At 46.4% G+C, this 24,022-nt stretch overlaps 1 protein-coding gene across 1 annotated transcript; it reads right to left on the reverse strand.

Moving 5' to 3' along the window:
* Positions 1-25: 25 nt before the first annotated feature.
* Positions 26-23,829, reverse strand: LOC104461384 (unconventional myosin-VIIa-like; the record flags this gene model as incomplete). Its single annotated transcript, XM_010072955.1, has 24 exons — positions 26-221; positions 336-489; positions 1,710-1,867; positions 2,639-2,763; positions 3,301-3,491; positions 3,586-3,755; positions 3,870-3,996; positions 4,278-4,395; positions 5,332-5,502; positions 6,793-7,020; positions 8,294-8,467; positions 9,211-9,330; positions 12,643-12,769; positions 13,163-13,290; positions 14,561-14,650; positions 16,413-16,589; positions 17,499-17,702; positions 18,264-18,473; positions 19,035-19,142; positions 19,309-19,527; positions 20,400-20,484; positions 21,596-21,690; positions 23,248-23,340; positions 23,671-23,829. Coding segments are annotated over 24 exons (3,627 nt in total), but the record flags the coding sequence as incomplete, so codon positions are not given.
* Between the last annotated feature and the right edge of the window lie 193 nt (positions 23,830-24,022).

The following is a 24,022-nucleotide window of genomic DNA, read 5'->3' on the forward strand; positions in this document are numbered from 1 at the left end:
ATGAAGATGTTAAAGAGCACCGGTCCTAATCAGACCAGTCAGGACTAGGTCTTTTGGTGCCATACCTCAGGGCTTTCTGGAGTCTCTGGATGCAGTCTGCTGCCAAGGGGTGATGTTTCCGGGACTGCAGGAACCTCTGGACGTGGGGCAGGAGGATGTTACTTGGAGGGAAAAGGCCTGTACACAACCACAACAGCTCCCAGCCTTTCTCTTCACTATACCTACACGAGGAGAGACCCAGGAGGGAAAATATCACTCATGGCATGGACAATCCAGATCTGCTTTGCCCAACACAGGCTAGTGTGTTTGGGCCAAGGAGAAGGAATGGATCTTACTTGATGTGGTTGTCTGTGAGCTGCTTGAGGGTCTGGCAGTAGATTTCATCCTTCAGGGGTTCAGCTTTCAAGGCACCTTCAAATATTTGGTCTGTCAGCTCATTAACTGAGCGGGTCCTTTTGGATGGGTAGTCACCCATGTACTTCAGCACTGGTGGGAGCTAGGAGTCAAGGATCAGCTAACTGGGATGTTTGGGGAAGACTTCTGTTGGTGATGTGATTCAAGACATCCTACATATAACTACAGAAGTAGTGGTGGAGGGGGCACAGTGTATGGTAAAGGCTTTAGATTTCTTTAGGACATGTCCAGCAAGCTCTCTCCCTTTATCACGCATCATCTCAGGTTGAAATAATTGTTTTGGGGTCAGGGTATGTAGACCTAAGAAAGCTGTATGTGGTCACGTGTTACCTGATCACACATACAGGTGCCAGATTTTCAGCTGGTGTCAGACACCAGTGGAGCTGCAGTGACATAAACCAAATGGCGACCTTCAGCATCGTGACATATTGCAACTATTTCACATGAGAACAGGCCACAGATTTCTGAATTAATGGGTATGACACAGCAAAAGGAAAAAGATAAAATTGCAAATGTCCTCTAATTTTTTTGCCAGTTCTTTCAATTCCTTCTGTTATTTCCTAGCAAGAGGAAACCAGTAGTAGCAGCAATAGTGTAATATTAATCGGTTACAGACTTATTCCAACAGAACTGTTCAAACCATAAAGTTTGGATCCCTGAGCAAAGCCTCACCAAAAAATAACGACTACTTCAACAGATTGGATCTATGTTTGCACCCAGCTCGTCTCTCCCATGCTGTGTATTTTCTGCCAAGTAAGGGATATTCAGGCATCAAACCTTGTCCCCGAAGCCATGTGGGCTGGTTTGTATCCACACTAATTAGATCTACACCCTTCCACATTTGGAGAGACACAGATCATAGAATCATTAAAGTTGGAAAAGACCTCAAGGAACATCAAGTCCAACCCAACACCACCGAACCCACTATACCACGTCCCGAAGCACCACATCTACATGTTTCTTGAACACCTCCAGAGATGGTGACTCCACCACTTCCCTAGATGAAGGAAGCCAGAACAGAGCTGTTTGAGTTGACCACTGAGCAGTGTGGACCAGCAGGACTCATTAACTTGCTCTCTGGCCCTCATTTCTTAAGAAGTACCAACACCCTTCAGATCTCAAGGATGCTTGAATATAGATTTCAGGATCAGACCCATCTTCAAGCCTCTGACATGGTCCCAAAGCCCTTAAGAAGGACCACAAACCTTTCCATGGACTTTGCTTGGGGCCGCAAAGAGCCTGCTCAGCCCTTTGCCTGCCAGACCTGTTGCCCAAGGGGTGCAGTGGAAGGATATCAATGAAGGCCATGCAGGCTTCTTGGGACAGTTCCTCACTGCCCAGGATCTTCTTCAGCAATGGTTGTTTGATGGGCTCACGGGTGTAACACCACAGCTTGTCCTTCCCACGGCTTTTGGTGATCATGACCCGGCTCAGGGTGTGCTTGGGAGGTGGCCTGGTGGCAAAGGCAAAGCAAGAGGAAAGATGGAGAGGTTACAGGGCTGAAAGGGACAGCTTGTGTCCAGTGCTCTACTGGGCTAAGGAACTCTTACATCAAATGGGAATTTAGTTTAGCAAGTATCCAGCTCCAGTTCTAACCAAAAATAACCATTTGTACTTTCCCAGGGCTCTGAAAAGTCCCTTAAGGACCCTACCCAAGTACTGACACTAAAATAATGTTCTCTACCCCAAAAACCTTCTAACCACAAAAGGAAGGATTATGGCGATGGATGGTCAGGGCAGCAGCACTGAAAGAATATTGCCTAGCAGAACAAGCCTACCAAGGTGAAGGAATCCCAGAGGATCTGATCTGCCTGTTTGGATTTCCAGCCCATCTGAATAGGAGTGGGAGTTTTGGGATCAGTCTCGTCAGCAGTGGTGCACATTTAAATCTTTGGAGCTGAGATGAAATTGTCTGCGCTTAATTCAGCTGTGTATGGGATCATAGGAGAGGAATATCAGACCACTAAGCACAGCCTCCCACATAATAATAAATTTCACTCTGTTATACCTGTGCTGAGCCAATTGGAAGAAATCCTTCATAAGATCTTGTCTGTGGAATACCTACAGCTCAAATGCCATGACCTAAACTGGAGGCTGCAATTGTACAAAGCCACACAAAAGAACCTTTAAGGTCTTTTCTAGTAGTCAAAAATTTCCTGATTCCCAAGCTACCTGGAGATGTATTCCTACTCTTATAATTTTTGAAGATGGTTTAAAAAATCACCTAAAATAATCATAGGAAAATTCCTCCAAGGTGTATGGCTTCACTCTCTCTTCACTGTCTGAAATTGCCAGCTGAGAGGTTCTGATAACATCTTGTCGTTGGTCAGGGGTCATCGTGACCAGTGCCTGTGGGATGAAAAGGTCTCTGTTACCCAGTATATTTGATATAATATATATCTGATGTATTCAGAGAGATGAAGCAGATACAAAATTAAAAGAACAACAGTGAGTGAGTAAGAATAACCCATTAATTCCAGTTAATAGTCAGTAGGAACTGTGCAATTGTCCTTCTTCTCTGCCATTCTCAGTCACTAATATAAGGAACAGCAAATGTTTCTGTAGTGTGGATAATTTCCTAATGAAGATTATGTGGTCCTACAGCTCCATATGCAAATGTGCCCACCAACCCCAAATACAGCTACACATAGTCAGGACAGCTGGAGGGATATAGCAGCGTTCATGGATATTCCAAGTCACAGGCTTGGGGTGTTCAAAGACCACAAAAGGCTGAGATCACTTCTGCCTTGGACAACTTGTCACCTCTCAGCCACTCTGGCATCCCCCTTATTGTCAGGGAGACTCTGGCCAGATCTAAACTCTTCACAAAGGCTTTGACCTCCTCGGGCTTTGTATCAAGTTGTGCCGTTCTGTAAGACAGCTTACCACGATCTCCAGTGGAGGCATGGTGACTGTAGGCAAGACGTAGACGGAGTCTGTGGGGAAATCCCCTCTCTGCTTGGTTCGTTCATTGAACCCATTAGCCCACCCTGAGTTCATCACATGTTCTCCCGTGTCCTGGTCCAGAACTATGAGGTCACCTTTAAGGAAGCTGAGGAACCCAGATTCTTCTCCCACTGCAAGAAGAACAACCATTAGTTTATTTTCCAAATCCTTTTGGAGTAATTAATCTGTCTACATGTTTGCCACTGGGCTGGGCCATTTACTTACCAGGGTTTGGGTTATCTTGGAGAGTGACCACATACTTAGACCTTTTCCTCAGTCCTTCAAGGAAGGTCACCACCAGGTCCCGGATATCCTCTGCATTGTTGGAGGTGAAAGTGTATTCATCGCCTTTAATGGTGGCCAAGGTGAAACTCTGTCCTTGCAGCTTTCCCCCTCTGGGATATATTTTTATAGGAGACATAAAGGGGAAAGATAACAGCATCAAGAGGCAAAGCCTGGAAAAAGACTGTTTTGGAGTGAGATGGGCAGATAAGTCTATTCCTCCTTACCTGCTGCTCGACACAGCCGTGATCTCTGGGAAAGAGAGCTCTAAGAGAACCTGCTCCTGTTCATCCACAAAGTACACCCCTGTCCAGTTGACAGCTACAATCACATCATTTTTAGGCAGGCTTGGCCCTGGGTTGGAGACAAGACATGCAATCAGTTCATGAAGGGTCTTAGGATATAGAAAATTTCAAAGGAGGATACAATGATCAAAAAATTTAATATTTTTAGTAAGAGAAATAGTGGCAGACTCATAGCTTGAGTCATTGCTAATCAAGATGCACCAAAAAATAATGTATCTAAAAAAGACCAGCTAGATGGTCCATTAAGTCTTCTTGTCTGTGAAGTTCCTATCTCTCCTTCCTTTTGCTTTGGAGCATCCTGTACACCAGCGATGTCCTCTACTGACTCACCTGAGAATTTGAAGGCTTCGTAAAACCGAGAAAACAGCAAAGGCCACTTGAAACGTGCAAAATCCACTACTTCTTCCTTGACTTTTTTGGGGTCTGTCCTCTTCTGAGTATAAATTCCCTACAGACAAAGCAGATTACAACCAGCATGAAGCACAAACCCAGTTAGAGCCAGGAAGAGAGCAAATAAAACCAACTCTTGTCATCTGAAGATCTTGGAACTAAGATTAATTTAGGTCTTAATGAAGCTACAGGAACAAATGATATGTTGGACAAAGTTCCAGAAAAATTTTGGTTCCCACTTTGAGGAATAATTCAACTCTGAGAAGGCAAGCATCTAGAGAGACCAGTCTGGGTGGCATTCATCTCAGCTAACTTTGGGTTTTCCTAAGGTCTACCTTTCAGCTTGACAGCTTTTAAGCAGAGGTGTCTAACTTCATTTAGGACATCCTCAGGTACCTGATACTCCTCTATGTAGCTGATAGGCTGACCTGCAAGATCCAACTGAATTGCATCCCTGGGTCTCTATTGACTGTAATGGTTGATGAGGTTCCTAACACATGTGGAGATGCTCACATTTTAGGGGTCTTAGTCCGAAGCTGGCTCCTGCTGTTGCTTGAATGCCAGTTCTCATGCCTGGATGAGTTACGGGTGATGAGTTATGGAAGGTGTTGCTGTGGGAGGGTGCCACAAGTGTTCTTATGGAAGTCAGGGAGGTTTTATACAACGCCTGGCACAACAAGGTCCTGATGTTGCCTGGAGACATGAACCATGACTGGAATACAACCGGTAACACCATAATCCTGTGCACCAGGAATGAGACCCCAGAGGTGGCATTTTGCTTCTCACGGTGAATCTCTCCATGTCTTCCTCTGTCAGATCTTGCCTCAAAACCAGTGGTAAGGCTGAACATAGCTAGTATAAAACCTGCCCTTTCTCGTAGATTTAGCTTCAGGCCAGGCTAAGAGCTGAGCTATGATGTCTGATGCATGTTTAAAAGGAACACGAAGCTACTGAAGCACGCCTTGGTCCTTGCCAGATGATCTATTGTCCCCACCTTTTTATGTGCAGCTATAATGAGCTGAGCCCATTTTTCCACTGTTTTTGAAGCCGTGATCTCTCTGTCTGGGATGTAGGATGGAATTAGATTCAGCAGCCTTTCCAGTACCATCTCTGACCCATAGTCCACATAGTACTGCTGGGAAGCCAGTTCTGCCAGATCTTCTTCCTGTGGGAGCCAAACAAGCCAAGTTAATGCTGTTACCAAGCCATCACCTCAACATCCATCCTCCATCACTCAAGGAGTTCTTTCTGAAGGCTCAATGTACTGCTGCTTTAGCTTGGTGTGGGGATGCTTCCTTTCAGCAGAACTTCACCAGTGCTTTTTGCACACCTAAGGTTTGGGAGATTGACCACTAAAAGCTATGATCAAGCCTTATTATGTTCAGTAACCAGCACCATGCAACCTTGTACTGTGACTGAACACAGAATCATTATGGTTGGAAAAGACCTTTAAGATTATTGAGTCCAACTGTAAAAACATGTTTGTCCCAGTCTTTCCATTCAGTTCAGTCTTCTTCTGAGGCCTGCAGTCAGCAGTGGGTGATTTTGCTATGGTAGATGGAGTTTAATGATTGAAAACTGCATGTATCTGTCATTTTTCATACTGGAGAAACCCAGAAGCTGAAGCACCTGTGCATAACGCAGAACTGTAAAATGTCCTTTGGTGCGACTACATTCCAAGAACATTAGGGTGAAAGAATTGAGCTACCGAGATGATAATAGCAAAAGGAGACCAGGAGCAAGGGAAGAGGAAGAAAGAACAGGAATTCTGATAGGATAGAAGAGCTGCAGTTAATGAAATACAGATGGGAAAAAGATTATTTATTTCCCAAAGACTGGACTGTACTGGACCACAGGAGAATGATTTGGTGTTGGGGAAGAGAGATGTCTCCAATTTGACACCTGGATGATTTTAAACACAAGCAAAAAAAAAAAAAAATGCGATGGACATTGTCAGAGATTTTGATGTCTTTTGAGATGCCATTTCAGTGACACTGGAATAATTCTGTAAGCTCCCAGAGACTTTAGAGGCACAGGTTTCTGCTGCCAATGTCCCTTCAGCATATGGCAATATTATTTGGTTTATATTGCATGGCAGAGATCTGGTTATCCTGAAAAGTATCTCTCATGTCTAAGTTTTAGCAGGATTCACCAAACAGGATCCTTCTGTGTACTCCTGATCTGGTCACCTGGTTACAGACTACCTGTGGTCCTCCAAGCTGAAGCTGATGGATGAAGTGGCCCTTCACTCTTCCATCCAAAATTCACCAGGAGAGAGTGCTTATACAGAACATGGGAGTGTCCGGTTTCTCTGAAGCCAAGACGATTTGACTGCTGTAGCTACTGTTTCCCAAGTGAATACCATAATCCCCGAACTAGCAGGTGTTCAGGGAGGAAAATTTCCCATCCCCTTTGATGAAACCTGGTGAGACCACTAATTGTTGAGGACACTCACCTTGTCACACCGGTACTCCCCAAACTTCACTCCTCGCACGATCTGTTGGTAAATGAGATTGGTGGCCACATTGTCCTCACTCGGGTTGTGCCAAGGAGTGAAGATCTCCTTCCTGAAGAAGAGCCGCCACGGCGCGTTGCGCTCCTGTGCTCCCTGCTCCTTGGCGTACTGCTCGCACTGAGACACCGCGTCCATCACATGGTCATTGCCGCTGCCCAGCGAGGAGACCTGGTCAGGGCAGAGGCAAACATTTTATTTTCAGCCACCATTTCCCATCCAGAATGAAAGGAAAACATCAATGTGAATTAGAAAAGCCAATGGTCCCATTATAAAATATGGTTTATTCATACTGTGCTTTGAAACACCCTGTTTTCCAAGTCATGGACTTGGATCCAACCACGATAAGCATTAGACAAACCCAGAATAGAAAGCCTGTCCTGTTACAGGAGATTTATCACCTCTGTCTTCTCACTGTGGTCTGGCACGAGGCCCTAAAGCACTATGTGTCCTCAGAGTGAACATCCCTGAATGAATACCTCCTCAGAAAAGACCAAGAGTCATATCATAGAATTATAGAATGGTTTGGGTTGGAAGGCACCTTAAACATCATCTAGTCCAACCCCCCTGCCATGGGCAGGGACACCTCCCACTAGCCCAGGTTGCCCAAAGCCTCATCCAGCCTGGCCTTGAACCCCTCCAGGGATGGGGCATCCACAGCTTCTCTGGGCACCCTGGGCCACTGCCTCACCCCCCGCACAGGGAAAATATTCTTCCTAATATCTAATCTAAATCCACCTTTATCAGCTTAAAACTGTTAGATGGAGTAATAAACCATTTTCTTCTCTGCCCACAAGCAGAGGTGGCCACATACGTGTTTCATGGGCTTGCACATACTGTCTCACCTGATGAAGTTTTTCCCTAGGTTTGTTTTCCCTCCTCACCCCTATTTTTATGTAATTTCTGAAAAAGTATATGTTTTTACGTTAAATAAATAGGGTTAAAAGCCTGTGCAATTATGGCTGTTAGGATTTTAGCTCATTTTGGAAGCTTAATTTCAACCATCACCTTTCCAATTAAGTAGTTGCTCCCTTGCATAAAAATCCAGGATGTTTGTTTTACTGGAAATTCAATTCTAAGTAGCTTGGCTGAGGGCAAGAGCTCAGCATCACAGAATAATGTAGGTGGAAAGGCATTTCTGGAGGTTTCTTATCCAGCCCACTGGTCAGAGCAGGTTCGTCTTTGATCAGGTTGCTCCATGCCTTCTCCTGTTAAATGCTGAATATTTCCAAGGAGGGAGATTTCTCTGTCTACATGACCCTGCTCCAATGTTTGACTACTCTTATTGTGAAAATCACGCACTGTAGCAATGTTCCTTCCTGACCTCAAGGTTGTCCATTTGCTAACAGCACAGGGTCCTTCCAACCTCTGGAAGATATGGGACAGCAAGAAGAACCTCCCTCTTCTTTGATATGGTTAGTCAGGAATATAATTTAAGAGATACCTTGTCAAAAAGTGCGATATAAAGCGAGAAGCCAAATCGATCCTTCAGGCTGATTTTGTCGGCCAAGGAATTACAGAGCTCTTTAGCGGTTGTTGCGGAGTCGGTCAACAGTGTTTTTGTTGTCCCATCCATAAATGTGACAGGCAGCATGATTGGTTTCTTGGATTTGGTTGCCTAATGGATTAAAGTCAAATTTTATAAAGGCATGTGCATTTCAATCCCATCGAGGCTATTTACCTACTAACTCTTCCACTCAACTAACCACTTTCTAATTCCCAGTCCCTGTGACTGGCTGCTTTTCAATACTACCATAACATAATTCCCAACCATAATATAATTCCCAACAAGATAATGCATGGTCAGCCACTGGAAGCACTTGGAAGTCCCAAATTTTTTATTTCATGCATTCAGTCATCCAAGTGCCTAATCCGGTAAATCCAAGCATGCCCAGGAATGCTCCTGGGCACTGGAGCACAGCTGTCTATGCTAGTAAACCAGCATGAAAATGAGCAATTATTGCAGAAACCGTGCCTGCTCCAGCTATGGCAGCCCCCGAACAAGTCCCAGGGATGATTCTCAGTAGGCATTTTGCCTGCAGCCACCTTCATCTGGAAGACAGTTTCCTAGCATACATGGGGGCTTGCTCTGTGCCAGCTGGCCTCCATGCCTGAGAGCACTCTGGAGCACACTTAATTTACAAGTACTGATGTAGCCAAAGGGATTCATCTTTAACATACTCTGGAGCAAAGCCAGGATGCACAGGGAATGCAATATCTTGGAAATACATGAAAATTCTTGAGAGAAATAGGCATTTTGTCACCCTACTTTCTGTCCTACCAGAGATGTGGTTCCTGGGATGGAGAAAGGCTCAAACCCTGAGCCCCAGCTGCCTGGGGAGGGGACAGAGGGGTTCATACCTGCAGCTCCAGCCAGCTGGGTGGCTGTGTCCTTGTCCCATTGGCAAACGTCCTCCTCAGCCTCTCTTCGCAATAGGGAGCGTAGCCTGGGGGACCTCCATTGATAAAGTTCCTTAAATACTGTTGGCAGGAGGGAACACATTGGTTAGGCCATCGGCTGTAGAGGCCAAGCATTTGCAAATGTTAAAAATCAATGTTTTATTGGAAAAAAGCCCATTGGGACTAATGGCAGTGATATCTCTCAGGCTCAGAAGGTTCCTACACTGCATTGCTGGAAGCTGAGAGAGAGCAGGACAATCTGCACCCCTGCCTTCTTCTTGTTCTGTGCATTTCTGGCCACACTGGAGATAAGGTACCACCATAGAAAGACCTTTTGAAGATTGAAGCTAGTGCAGCAGCTTTTGTGTTCCTCTTATTGCTGCCACGGATTTATATCTTTGTATTTTAAAGACGTATTATAAAATGTTGTTGAGTGTTGGCCAAAAAGATAGGAGGGAATGAAAAAGATCTTTAAGTAATGATCCAGGAGAACTGTAAGCAAATGCCACTCCAAACACTTAGCTGTCAGTACAAAAGGCCTTTCACAATGATGTTAAACAGATGTTTCTTTAGTCAGATTTTAAATTGCATTTTAGAAGATGCTAAACCAGAATTTGAAGCACTTCACTGTCTGTTGAGAATACAATCACATTATTGTGGAGAAAATGAAATCCAGTGACTTCGACGATATGAAAGATGATACACTTAAAGATATTACATAAATGTCTTGGTCAAAAAGGTAGATAAGACTAGTAGTTCTGTAAATCATATTTTTCAGAGAGACTTTAGATAAAGAGTTCTCTGAATGACAACACAGAGCTGTTTGTTCAGTAACACAGACTGCTCTATAACAGTCAGTCCATAAATAACATGGGTAGAGAGACAGGTATCTCTGCCAATCATAACTTACAGATATACTCTGAAACAACTAGGTAGTACAGCCAGGTTGTAGGGATGGGAGCTGTTGCAAATTATTGCAAGCAGGTGATCCTGTGTAAAAGTGTGATTTTAATAATGCTGTTAATAATGAACTATGTAATTACACATTTTTTTTGCATTTCTCCTTCCTTGTGACTGAATCTTCCCCACCATGTCCATTATTAAAGAAAGGTACGAAGAACAGGAGTGCTAATGTGTCTTGACCCACGTTTAGCATATGACGTGATAAAAGTGTCTAACGGGATCCCAATCATGACCTCGCATCTCGGGGGGAGAACGTATTGAAGACTGCCTCATCAGCTAAATCCTTCTCAAAATGTTCAGTTCTAACTGACACTTTTGAAGGTTGTGGAACAACTTCCAGGCACAACAGTTTCCCAAAATTCCTCTTTTTTTATTTTTTCATAATATTGCTGCTATTGAAGGTTTCAGGAGAAAAGTAACCAGGAGTCTGTTACAACATTCACTGCATGGAAGAGTGCAGGAAAGAAATGCTAGGAGATATTTACCCTTATAGGTTTTTCTTTCTATTAAAATGGTGGATAATTAAATAAGAAGTTAGGACATCAATTGAAAATGACATGAGGTTAACAAAATGTCATCTAGGTAACTGGCTGATAGCCAACATGTGGCTACCATACATTCCATGGTAGCTATTGCATGGTTAAAGCAGTAGTCAGTGAACTCATAGTAAATCAGATTTTGGCTGGCTACTAACTCCTGAAAACATGGTACTCATAGATTAAGAGCCTGCGAGTAAGGTCTGGCACTGACGTGGAGTTTGTCTCCCAAATCAGTATAGACTGGATTAGTTGGCTTGGGTTAACGAAGCTGCAAAACAGAAGCATTCACTGAACCCCAACAAACTTTGAATATTCCTCTGCTTTTCAGAGAACAAAAAAAGTGAGTCTGGATGGGGACGTGCAGAGTTAAATTTCCATCATGAGAATGCTTCATCTCAAAATATAACATTTTAAGCTGGAAGGTGTCAGTGATGTCCCCATGGGCAACTACAGGGGCTTCAGATGATCTCAGAGACATTGCTTAAGTCACTGCCTGTGTGTTGCTGTTGGCAAGACTGAGGCCTTGGAAGGTAACCACAGAGTGGGCTGCTGCAAGTGGTGTTTGCACTCACAAGATGCAAAAGGGTGATGAACAAGGGCAGAACTAACATAAGCTCTCTCTGAAGCTGTTGGGAATATTGTCATGTATTTCAGCACGGACCATAATTCTGGGCAGAGGCACATCTGAAACACTGGAACAGGTTGCCCAGAGAGGTGGTAGATGCCCCATCCCTGGAAACATTCAAGGTCAAGTTGGATGGGGCTCTGAGCAACCTGGTTTAGTGGAAGGTGTCCCTGCCCATGGCAGGGGGTTGGGCCATATGATGTTTAAGGTCCCTTCCAACCCAAACCATTCTACGATTCTATGTCTGAGTCTCCAGAGTTACCCATAATTTATTTCTGAGAAGTGCTTCACTCACCTAAAATAATCTTCCACTATTAAAGATTTAAACCCACACAACCTCCTGTGGCATACTTTCTCAGATCTCATTTCCTGACATAATTTAATTTTCTGCCACTTTGCCAGTGATTTATCTGCTTTATTAGATTACATACTGGCAAGGCCTGGGGATGAAGAAGGGATTTCTATTCTTGGCTTCAGCTCTTTCAGTGCTGATGACCCAGTACTTGATCTGATATCTGTGGAAATTAATGGAACATCTTCATCTCCAGCAGGCTTGGGAGCAAGTCTAGACTCCAAGATTCAAAGATGGGACAAAGGAGGTCTTATATGATGATTATATGTCTTCTCTCATATGGCTACTTTGGAGTAGGACATTTTCAGCATGACACATAGTGGGGCAAGTTGTAGTACGCAGAGAGCAACTACGCAAACATACTTCCAGGTAAACTAAACCACCCCTTTCTATGTGCAATTTTTTATATTAAGTTATACTTATAATTGGCTGTGTAGATTCCTTGCCAATTTTGTTAGAGTACACCCCTGAGGTCATACTGTCAAGGCTAGTAGATACTTGAATGAATGCATAGACTTTTGCATGTGAAAAATAGGGGAGAAATGTGGGTTGTTCTGGGTGTGCAAATTCCACTTGCAGCCTCCCACAATCGACTTTCCTGGCAGAAGTCACTTAATCACATCTTCACACATCTCCAGTGCAGGAGTCGTTATCTGAACCAGTTGTCTACACTCCCTTTAGAATCACAGGAAAGAGAAAGTTTCTTCTCAGGAGTGACTCATTCGATCTGCTTTAGACATTGAGCTTGGGATCATGCACATTTTTCTTAGGAACTTTATGTCATTTTCTTTCCTGGCAAAGACAAAGACAAGGATTCTCTCTACTGTGAAACCCAAGAGAAAAGCTTGCCCCATGGATGGAAAAGAAAATGTATTGGCAGGTAATTAATGAGATAAAGATCACCTACAATTTACCTTCACAAACTTCTCAGAAGGAGCAAAACATCCCACACAGAGGGACATCAGAATCCAACCCCTGGCATGGCTGCTTTTGGATGGGTTCTGTGTCAGCTGCTTGCAGATTTGACAATAGATTTCATCCCTGCAATAGGAAGTAAAAAAAAAAAAAAAAATAGAGCTAACAAGGTGGTCTTTTTCAACAAGAACAAAGATAGAGCCAGACCCCATCTGCACGTGATTGATAGGTCAAATAGAAAACAAAGAGTAGTGAACAGCAAGAATGAGCGTTAAAAACCAATCCAGTAGCCATTAGCACTTTCAGAAGCATTTGAATCCCCCTGTGTGGTCTTTCCATCAGGCCTGATATAGACAGTAAGGAACATGATCCTGCCCAGCCCATATTATGCAACACAACCTGAAAAATGATACGATGAGAGCTTTGTAAAGCTGCACGCAATAGCAAAATCATTTGAATAGCCCAAGGAAGAAGGAATGAAAAGAATGGCATGTTCATGCCTTTGTCTTGATTTCTAACCTTAAGGCTGGCCTGAGGATGCCATTACCAATAATGAAATGGAGCTTCTCCAGGTTGGAGGTGGGTCGGTCTTCAAGCATGCTATTACCCTGGAGCGTAGACTCACCATCATGAAGTCTCTTGGTCACCTGCCAACCAGACACATTGCTCTCTTTCAGTACAGCCAGTTACTATGTCCCCCCCACCTCCCGCCATCCCAAATGTGTGGTGCTCCCCCAAGAGGACTCCTCCACCAGCCAGGAGGGGTTTCAGAAGTTTTTCAATCTAGCACTTTAGCAGCAATGGGAGGGTTTGACTTTGTTGGCTTTAATCACATGTGGGTGAAGCTAAGAATGGTCCTGTCTAGTCACACTCCCATCTGTTTGGTCTTTGCCCAAGGTTCCTACAATGGCATCCTTGCATCCCAGCTCTGAGCTGGTCCTGCAGCTGGGAGATGGCCACCAAGGATCTTTAGAATAACTCCAGCTTATTGCAAAGGAGGACCTGTCCCTTTACCCCAGTAAAAAAATAATTAAAACACTGACAAAATGGACCCACTCCCTGCTAATGATGCAGCTGACAGCACATAAGCCTGGGGCTGTTTGTGAAAGCAGGGGTGGCATTCATCTGTCCACCAGCTCTCTGTCTCAGCTAGTCAACCCAGTCTCCATTTGGAGCCACTGGAGAAAGTCAGACATTTCTAGAGTGTGTTCATTAGGGTAAGCTAGGTTGGGTCTTGTTTCTTCTGATTGACCCTAAAGGGAAGGAAGGTGGCTATTTCAGAGACCAATCTCCATGCTCTCAAGCAGCTCTAGCCAGGTAAGGTGTCGCCTGCTCTGGAAGGGGACATAGAAGTGTGTACAAGAAGACTGAATCCATGTCTTTGCATTGCTTTCATCCTCCCCCCCCAAAAAAAAGATTTATTGCTCCTCACACCTTTGAGATGGGATTTTCAAAAGCTCTCAGCTTGGGCTAACTGCTCCCATGGGGGTTTTTGCCCCTGGCACTGGAGAGGAGCAGAGGATGGTGGGCGCGTTTGGAGACCCCACCTCTGCTACCTACGCTGTGGTGGAGGGCGGGAAGCTAAAAACAGGGATAACATTCAGACCATCACAGAGTAGTGGGAGGTATCGGCAGCTGGATGGAGGACTGTGAAAGAGGGGAGGGAAGGTGCTGGATGGATGGAGAACGGGAGCCGAGGGGAGGCCGGTGCGAGGTGCAGAATGACTCAAGGAGACACGGGAAGCCAACCTTTCCCCTTAAACACTCCTTAAATCTTTCAGGCAGAGAGACAGGTAGCGCCAAACCCAGAGGAGGGCTGGTTCTATGTTGTCTAGGGAAAAGCAGAAGAGAGTCAGAGAGGGCTGCAGACAATCCGACGGCACTTGTGCTGCCAGGCGGCCAAGCGTCTCCTCTCACCTCCTCAGTCAGTTTGGATTTCTTCTTGAGCGTTAAGGAGACCAATTTGTGCCGCACACTGTTCTTCTTGTGCCCATCAATGTGAGTACTCTGCAAAGCAAGAGGCATGGATGCAATGCGTTGAGACACAGAACCCTGCCCAGGATGTGCTTGCCCTGTCTTCCCCGGGCTTCTGCCAAAGGCCATTAGTCCTGGGCAAACAGTGAGATATTACAGAGGCTGGTAGGAACCAGAAGGGTGGACCCATATTCCTGTGCCCCCTGATAACCCAGGTCTGACTCTGAATTTTGTAGATAATCTCTAATCAATAAGCCTCCCCCAGATCAAAATTATGTATTGGAGACATCTGAAAAAAAAGTTATGTTGAATACAGGGTTGATTCCTAGTCAACCTATGTCCACCCAGTTCTGCTGTATGCCACTCAGGTTTGTTCCTACATCACAAATGAGATGAGCAAGACCACTCTCTGAGGTGACCCATTTTCACAGCAGGTTTGTGAGTTGGAAGTCATCTAGCCAGGCATTCATGGACAGCTAGTTACCCATTGCTGTTTCATCACCATTAACCAGCTCTGTGCTCAATCAGATTTCCCAGAAGAACAAATTTGATGTGAAACAGTCCCAGGCACTGACTACATATCATCAAGTTATTGTTGGCTTTCTACTTTTATCCCAAATTAGTGTCAGCTGTGGGATTAAAATGGCATGGATAGTCACTTCACTTTTTCACCCAGTTAACCTCTCTCTGTTTAAACAGCTTTGAAAAGACTGTGGTTTTACACCAGATCAACACTTTTGAGTCCTGTAGCTGTGATGGTTTATATCCATTATAAAGCCATGTTCCATAAACCTGGATTTACGTATCATCAAGCTCAGGGTCAGCTCAGACATCTCTCTGCACTGTTGTGCACTCTGCAGAGCAGATGTAACCACAGATAAAAAATGACAGCTTAAATTTTCCTTCTCTTCCATACTACCTGATGTCTCAGTTGGCCAAAATATGCCTTTTGGTAATAAACAAGCAATAAATGATAGGTAGAAGGAATGAAAGGTGATTCCTGGTGTATATTTTTACAGAATTACAATCCAGATGAGGCTATGCTCCTTCTCAGGTAATTCACTGAAAGTGCTGAATGATAGCACTGTCTCTAAAAACTAGGAGTTTTATTAATTTACATCTTCAAATACTGCAAGGGTTTGTCCAGATGATACTACAGAAAACTTATTGAAAATGCAACAGTGCCACCTAGAAAATCTCAGTACCAGGTAATATCTTGTACTATTGAATAAAGCAATTGCCAAAGATATCAGTGCTACAGACAGCGATTTATCCAGAACAATGTCTTATCTGGGAACGTCCTAAGACAAAGTCCTCCAGTGACATTCCAGAATGTACTGAGGATGGAATAGGGATTTTTTTTTTTATTTTTTTTTTTAATTTCCACAGCTTAATCCCCTGGTAACTCTTTGCTTCCTGCTCCAAGATTAAGGGCATGTTTTTAATTTAGTCTCTTCTGACGCAGGACAGATCAAAAAGAAATCCCCAAATGAGAGACCCCATGCGCTCCCCCCATGTATTTCTGCCCTACAAGGAGGAGGAGAGAGAACTAAGACCCATGAGAGATATTGGGGCACTTTTCTTACTGTATTGTTAGGGGACATTCAGTTATCCCTCTGAAGAAGAAGGGATGGGATCAACACCTGACACTCAAGCAAATCTCTTGTCGTAGCATAATTGCAAATAAAATCAACAAACTGATTGCCTGCAGCAAGCCCCACAAGTCATTTATTTCCAACACATTTCAAGATCCAACACCTAGTAACAGCATCTCTTTTACAGCCACAGCAGTTACCTCTCCTTCTCCCTGCAGAGCCTGCAGTTCTTTCTTATAGGTCTTCTTCCCAAGAGTCTCATAGATTTTTGTCATCACGGGTATCTTCTCGCCACCGTCACTCATGGCTGTATGATATTTCGGCTCAGGGAGGTCTCCCATGAAACGGAGGATAGTGATCCATACAGCAAGTGCTGCCTATTGGAAAGGAAAGTTAAACTCCATTAGCTCACACCAAGGCAGTGGAGGGGGTGGTCAAGTTATACTGAGCCCATCAGGATCACCACTGTGGTCTCCCTATACATCTGCAGGAGCTAAAACACTTTCTCTGTGTCATACGTCACACTTTTTCCTGCGGCATACATTCCATCTGAGCAGGCCAGGCAGGCTGGTGGCTGGGATCACAAATTCAGGCTCTGTGTTCATGCTACCACGAGCATGTTTGTACACCCTACAAGGGGTTTGCTTCTTGGCTAGGAGATGCCAACATCATAGAGAGGCAGTGACTGGCACTTCCCCACTGCAGAGGGGAAGGAGAACCACAGTGAAAGCAGGTCCACAGAATCACAGAATGGTTTGGGTTGGAAGGGACCTTAAAGACCATCTAGTTCCAACCCCCCTGCCATGGGCAGGGACACCTCCCACTAGACCAGGTTGCTCAAAGTCTCATCCAACCATTAGCCATGGACAATGCAATGTTCGTTACAGCCATACAGGTTCAGTACAATTCTACTCTTGTACTGCTGGCTGTAGGACAAGAATTTCTTCTCCACTAGCTCTGCCCTGGTGCATATGATGAGGTTGCTGAGTAGCATCTTTACAAGTGGTACTTGCTCAACAGTTTCATTGTTCATGCCCCGAGCTCAGAGCACCTCCTTAACTGGCTTAACACAAATATCAAGGCACAGAGATGGACTCACCACTAAAGCGTGCTGGTGGGACAGTGTCTATTGACACATCTGCTGTGCTCTCCACCGAACCACAAGCACACCAGAGTGTTCTTTCCCTTTTCCAAAGGGAAATTGCTGGGGCCCTTTGGCTGAAGGGTTCGCTATGCTTGCTTGAACCCACCTTGCCATGCTCAAGGGTTTCCATCCCCTGCCTTACCAACTGGTCTCCTTCATCTTCATGGTACAAGAGAGGCTGCTTGAGAGGCCGGCGGATGTAGGTGTGTGTTGTCGTGCCCTGGAAATATGTGGCGGCAAACTTGGCAAATTTGTACTCGGAGAGGTCTTCCTCCTCTTCTTCAGGGAGAGGCAATGCTGCATCAAGGTCTTCTTCCTCCAGCTCCTTCTGAGCTCGTTCAAGATCCTGGTGGGGAAGGACATGCCGGGCATTCAGCATGGCTTTGGATACAGAGCTATCCTTTCCCCTTTCTGAGGGGAGTGGCACCTGTTTTTTCTGCCCACCTGATTTCCATCCCAAAAGAAAAAGCCAGCTGGAGTGAAAAACACGCAATATAACTCTGGAGCCCATGCAAAGCCCGAGTACTGGAGGACATGCCTGTGTCCAGGAAAGTCCCCAGAGCAACAGGAGAAGCATCAAGCATGGCCCCACTCCTAGCATGGGGGAAGGACATCCAAGAGCTAAATACCAGGAGCCGTGGTGAACCACAAGGGAGATCTCAAAGGCCACAAGTCCTCAATGATCTTATAGTGATACTGCTCCCCTCCATGTGGCAGCCCCAGAGAAAACCTGCAGACTGCCTGTCCCCAGCCACAACACAGAAACCCTCTGGGGCCATCCAAAAGAGCCTCGTCTTGAATAAATCCTTCAGAGACTCCCTTTTGGATTGCCCTACTCTCCCCTGATTCGTTAATGAGTTGCTAAATCCTCTTGTGTGACAGCCAGGCTCATGTATGTCTCCAGTACCTCGAAGCCATTGGGTGCCTGTCCTTCCTGACCAGGCAGAGAGGAGGTCGTCCCCAGGAATCCAAACATTTTGTCCACCATTTCCGAGTCATTCACTGGCTCGTTGCGAGCTTTCTCCATTTTTTCTAAGAGCTCTTTCTTCCGACGTGCTTCCTCCTTCTCCTTTACTTCTCTCTCTGCGTCTTCCCGCGCCAGCTGGGCCAGGCGTACCTGCAGGAGGACAAGTACAATGACTGACCTGCTCCCTCCACAGAGTTGGCACTTAATTCTACAGGGACTGGCTTTAGAAAGACAGACTGCTCGGTGCCTGGACCACTATCCCAGCAACATGACTTGGAGCAGATCAATAACACATCCGTGCCTCAGTTTCCTAACTGCAGAAGGACAAAGCAATAGCGTTTTCTCCTTCCTTAGTGCCTGTTTAGAGTGTTTGGTCCATGCACAGAGACCCTCACTGACCTTATTTTTAATTTTGTATAGCAAGCATGCATGTGCACACACACAGAGTGTCCCAGTTCCCCCTTCAGCCTTTATACAGCAGCAAAGGCAAGCAAATAATAACTGTAATCTCTGGAATTCCTGTGCAGCAAATCAGAAATTCTGGAGCAGCTTCAAACTAGTTAGAGCACAGAGTGCTTTAGTGAATTAAATACAAACTTCTCAAGCAGAGTAGAAATCCCTCAGATATTTTTGGCATTCCCCCTCAAAGGAGCAAAAACAGTCCCTGGAAAACAGACACAGAGCCCCAGAAAGAGATCAGTCCCCACGTACTTGGTGTTTCTTTTCTGCTTCCTCTTTGGCTTTCTTGGCACTCATCTCCTTTCGGAGTCGTTCCTCTTCTGCCAGACGAAGTTTCTCTGCTTCCAGGCGTCGATGATACTGGGCAAATAAGCACAAGAGCCCTTCTGAATAGGCATCTACTTATTTTTGAAATACTTTTTTGCTCTTTAAATATGAATCCCATGAGCACATGATGCAGAAGCATGTTTATTCCCATCTCCCCACCTCCATTTCCCACCACCAGCCTCTCCTCCGTGGTACTTACTTCGCCCCGGAGGCGCTTGTACAGCCTTCGGGCGATCATGCCCCGGGCGTATGCCTGGACGGTGAGGACAGCCCAGAGGCGGTGACGGAAAGCCCTACGGACCAGGTAGCCCCGGCATCGTGCCTGGAACTCGATGATCCGCCGGCGAGCCATGTGGTACTGCTTGTGGAGCTTGCGGGATCGGTAGAGGGCTTGCAGTCTCAGGAAGCCGATCCGCATCTGCAAGAGGGAGCAGGATGAAACCACCCAGGGGCTCACCCACTGTAAGCAGATTTCCATCCCTAATCTCCTTCTTGCATGGCTGTAAATAAGAGCCACTGAAATCAGCCCCCACCAGGACAAGCCTTTGGGAAGGAGGTTCTCCAAGAGGGTGGAGAAATGAAGCATTCCAACAGCTGCACTGATTCAAAGCCCAAGAAGGACAAGGGCAGTTTCTTCCCCACTGAGTCCTAGAGAGTTTCTGTCCTTGAGAGTTTGGTAATCTCAAAGTAGCCACAAACCATGAAGGTTGCTCCCAGGGAGATCCAACACCTGCAGATCTCCTGCCTGACAGCCAAGTGGCTGTTTCATGTCAGGAGGCAATGTCTTGACCAGCCTGGAAGTGGCTACGCCTATCAAGTTGCAGGCTTGGAGGATGATACTGAGACACTTCAGACCCCAACACACTTCCCAAATGACCCACTGTTGGGTCAGAGACAGGTGGGACAGGCAGAGAAGAGGGCCATGGACTGGGCTGAGGAGAAACCCAGATATGGTCCCACCTGGAGATGGAGTCTGTTTTCAAGAGGAAGATTCTCTTGAGCTTTCAGTCCCATGGAAACTAGGGGAAGACTTTTAAAAGCCCAAGTGACCAGTTAGTGCAACAGACATCCAACTCATGAGGAAAAGGACACCTGGAAGGTGGTTAGGTGCTCTCTTCAATGAGACGGCAAAGCAGCAAGAGCAAAACTCCAGTCATCTCTCCAACTGATGAAAGCCAGCCCCACCCACTCCTACACTCAGTGGGGCATTTTGAGCCAGGAAACTCTTATGTATGTCCCAGCTTAAAGAGGTAGGAAGGCAGAGGTGTGAGGAAACACCACCATACTTACAGCACCGTAGTTCTTCCTGCAGTTATGTCCACGCCAGTATCTCTGAATCATCAGGACTGAATTTCTCACTTTCAGGAAATTGGACCTGCAAAGGCATTTCAATCACTTGCCTCTGCGATTTGGCTACAAGTTATTACCATCTCCTAGGCCTCATTCTTTGGAGATTTGAAATTGAGCTGGCAGGTCGAGTAAACACTGCATTTTTGGCCTGAAAAATTCTCCTCCTCCAGCTCTTCTTGCTTTCATAAAAAGATCTGTAGCAGCTCTCTCTGATAGGTGTCTACAGGCTATGGGAGTGGGCAGAGCAGGAGATGATGAGAGTGGTCCCTTTCTCCAACCCCACTGCACCCTCCTCTCTCATCTGAAATCTCTTCCCTGCTTGCTCTCCCAGTTTCAATCCCTGCACCCAAGAATGGGTTCAATCATCTCACACAAAACAACAAGAGCAAACTTCAGCAACACCACCCTTGCCCCTATCTGCTTGTCCCATCCTTCTTAGCCTGGCCTGATCCTACCTGTAGATACCTGGGGGACAATTGTGTTGGAAGGACTTCAGGGTCTCACTAGGATTACTGAGTTATTTGGCATGTGCCCTTTTTGAAAAAACCCAAGGCACGACCTGAGTCACAGCCATGGCATGGACAATCAAAGAGCACAAAGCCCCAAGAACTGTCTCTCCTCTGTGGGTGAAGCTTATCCTTGGCTGTGGCTCCCCGTCTTCTTCCACAGCCATGAGCTCCCCGTAGGCTACCTGCCCTCCTCCTGGAGGAGTCTGGAACCCCTTGGGTTTCGGGGAGACCAACGCTAATCACATCATCTCAGTGGTCCCGTTGCAGTCTTGTAGGGATCCCCATAGACTGGGGGCTTAGTGTCACGTTCACCAGGCTCAGAGTGCCTCTGCTGCTTTGCCATAACCAACATCAGCTTCCCTGAAGACAGCAGAGAACAGTGAAGGTCCTATTCTGTCTGTGTTTGAGGTGGATAATACAGTTTTCCTCTTGTTTCCTCTACTGTTTTCCTCCAACAGTTGCTGCACCTGAGTGCCAACATCAGGGCACACATCAGGGCTCCCCTCTCCCCAGCTGCAGGTGGGACAGGTGAGATGAGCACCAGGTGATGCATCCTGCAGGAGCAGCTTGCTGGGTGAAGCATCCCAGATAGCCCAACTCCCATCTGGCAGTCAGGCTCACCCCTACCTGTCTTTAAACCCACGGACCACCTTCTGGATGAGGATGACTTTGTCCGTGATGGCCTTGTCTCTCTCAATCTCCAACAGCATGTCGTGGTGGTCCTGTGGGAGGAAAGGATACATATCTGAATCTCTCCATCTGCCTGATGTGGCAGGAGGGGTGTTACAAGGTCCTGCCCGAGAGGAGATGTCCAAAATAAACTCTTGGAACATTTTGCATCCCAACTACCACTCCCCCTACTCACTGGAGAAATCCTAACATAAACCCTAGGGATCTACTGCCTTCATTCCCATATGAACCAGAGTGGCCAGAAGCTGCATATGCAATAATTCAGTCTGAAAACAAACAGATTATGCTTCTCTTCCATGCAGAGCTCCTTGCTAGTGCTGTGAGCCACAGGAACAGATCCCAGGAACACTGGAGAGGTTTGGGAACAAACTCCAGGCTGCTTGGGTCCCATCACTCCCTCCAGCCAAGGATGCAACGCCTCCATACCCTAAGGACAAAACAGCTCCTGGAAACACTGAATTTCCTTGCCCTGAGGATTTCAGATGCATCAGTCCAAGCTTTCTATGGATTCCTCCCACGCTGTTTGTATAACTCATTTTTCTTTCCTGGTGGTGGCATGCTGAGCCCTGCCGCGCTGGGTGCAGCAGAACCAGCTCCACATGTTTCCTGCTTTGTTCGACCTCACACAGCCTCCTGGGGCCTCCCGAATTCTCTGTTTCCTGCCCTGACAGCTGTAAGATCTTGATAACAGGATCTGGAAAGAGCAACGAGTGGGAACAGCTTCTAGGCAAGAGGTGGGAGTGTTTGCACTGGTAATGGGGCTGGGGATGAATTTAGATATAAGCGGTCAGGGTTTACCACTGAGATTTTTGCTCAAGAGAAGCCTTTGTTTCCAGACTGGTTTCTGTCCAGCTCAGCTTCATCTTCCTGGAGTGACACACGAATGGGTTTGTAAGGAGAAGGAGTGTGAATGGGGCTGCAGGGGACCTGCAATGCTGGGTTGCTCCGTGTCAGCTGGATGGATGCAGAGAAGGAGGCTGTAGACCCAAGAACCCATGTCTTGGGTCATGCAAGGACATGCTGAAAGCAAAGTGACCCTGCTGTGCTCTCAGTCCCTCTCTCTGCAGGGCTCTGCATGGACATAGGTTGCCCAGGGAAGCTGTGGATGCCCCATCCCTGGAGGGGTTCAAGGCCAGGCTGGATGAGGCTTTGGGCAACCTGGGCTAGTGGGAGGTGTCCCTGCCCATGGCAGGGGGGTTGGAACTAGATGATCTCTAAGGTCCTTTCCAACCCAAACCGTTCTATGATTCTATGACATCCCTCCAGCTGCTGTGCCTTTTGGGTGAAGGCAGGAGATGAGGCTGAGCAGCTCAGCCCCGGAGGGAAAAGGCCATGTGCTGTATGTGACTATTTCTGTGTTTGTACAGGTATGTGCATGCATCAGTGCTGGCAGAGTGTCAGGACTTCCTCCTGCCCACGGCTTCCTAAACTGGTCCCAAATATCCTGCCTTGGCCCAGGTTCTGCCCACTGTCACACCAGCCCAGAGACCATGGCCAAGGGTCACATCTGATGATTAAAAGGAGATGGTAGGAGACTCCTTCACAGGCAAGGGTTCCAGATGGCAGGAGGGACATGGAGCGCTGCCTACCTTCAGGAATATCTTTGTCTTGCCAATCTGCCAGTCATCATCCTTCCCGAGCACTGCTTCGGCAATGCGCTGGCACGTCCCACGAAGGTCACCCTGGTGGGAGAGGGCGTGGGATTCACTAGGACCAGCCTCACCCCCTGCTCCTCCCAAGCCCAACAGGGACCCTTTCTGGTCCCAATTCCAGCAGTTTTCTGCTAATGAGGTTCCAAGGACTTTACAGTGAGTCAGAGCAACACAGTGAATAGGGTCCCCTACCCCTGCCAGCCCCATCACCATTCCTCCATCGTTTGGAAAGCCAGAGCAACACTGTGACATTTCGGGGTCAAATGTTGCATAATTGCTTTTGGATAGGATGCACACTCCATAAATATCTCTGGAGAGCCCAGCAGAGAGCAATTGTTACCCATGGAAGAAGATGCTCACCTGCTTGTATGCTGGCTTCACCCCGGGCATGAGCACCCGGTACCGGTCCACAAACTCCACAAATGTATAGCGGATGGGATAGCCAGCCCGGCGGATCCGGATAGTCTCCATCATCCCTGAGTACCTCAGCTGACGGACGCACAGCTCCCGGTCAAACAGCTGGGGAGGTTACAGGACACATTGGTTTGGTCACACATCTTGGCCTGAAATGGCCATAAGAGAGTGGGGACTCTGAAGATCCTGCACATGGGTCGGGACAATCCCAAGCACAAATAGAGGCTGGGAGGAGAATGGCTTGAGAGCAGCCTTGAGGAGAAGGAATTGGGGTGCTGGTTGATGAGAAGCTGAACAC

Source organism: Pterocles gutturalis, unplaced genomic scaffold, assembly GCF_000699245.1.
Source record: "Pterocles gutturalis isolate BGI_N339 unplaced genomic scaffold, ASM69924v1 scaffold46822, whole genome shotgun sequence".
NCBI classification, from domain to species: domain Eukaryota; kingdom Metazoa; phylum Chordata; class Aves; order Pterocliformes; family Pteroclidae; genus Pterocles; species Pterocles gutturalis.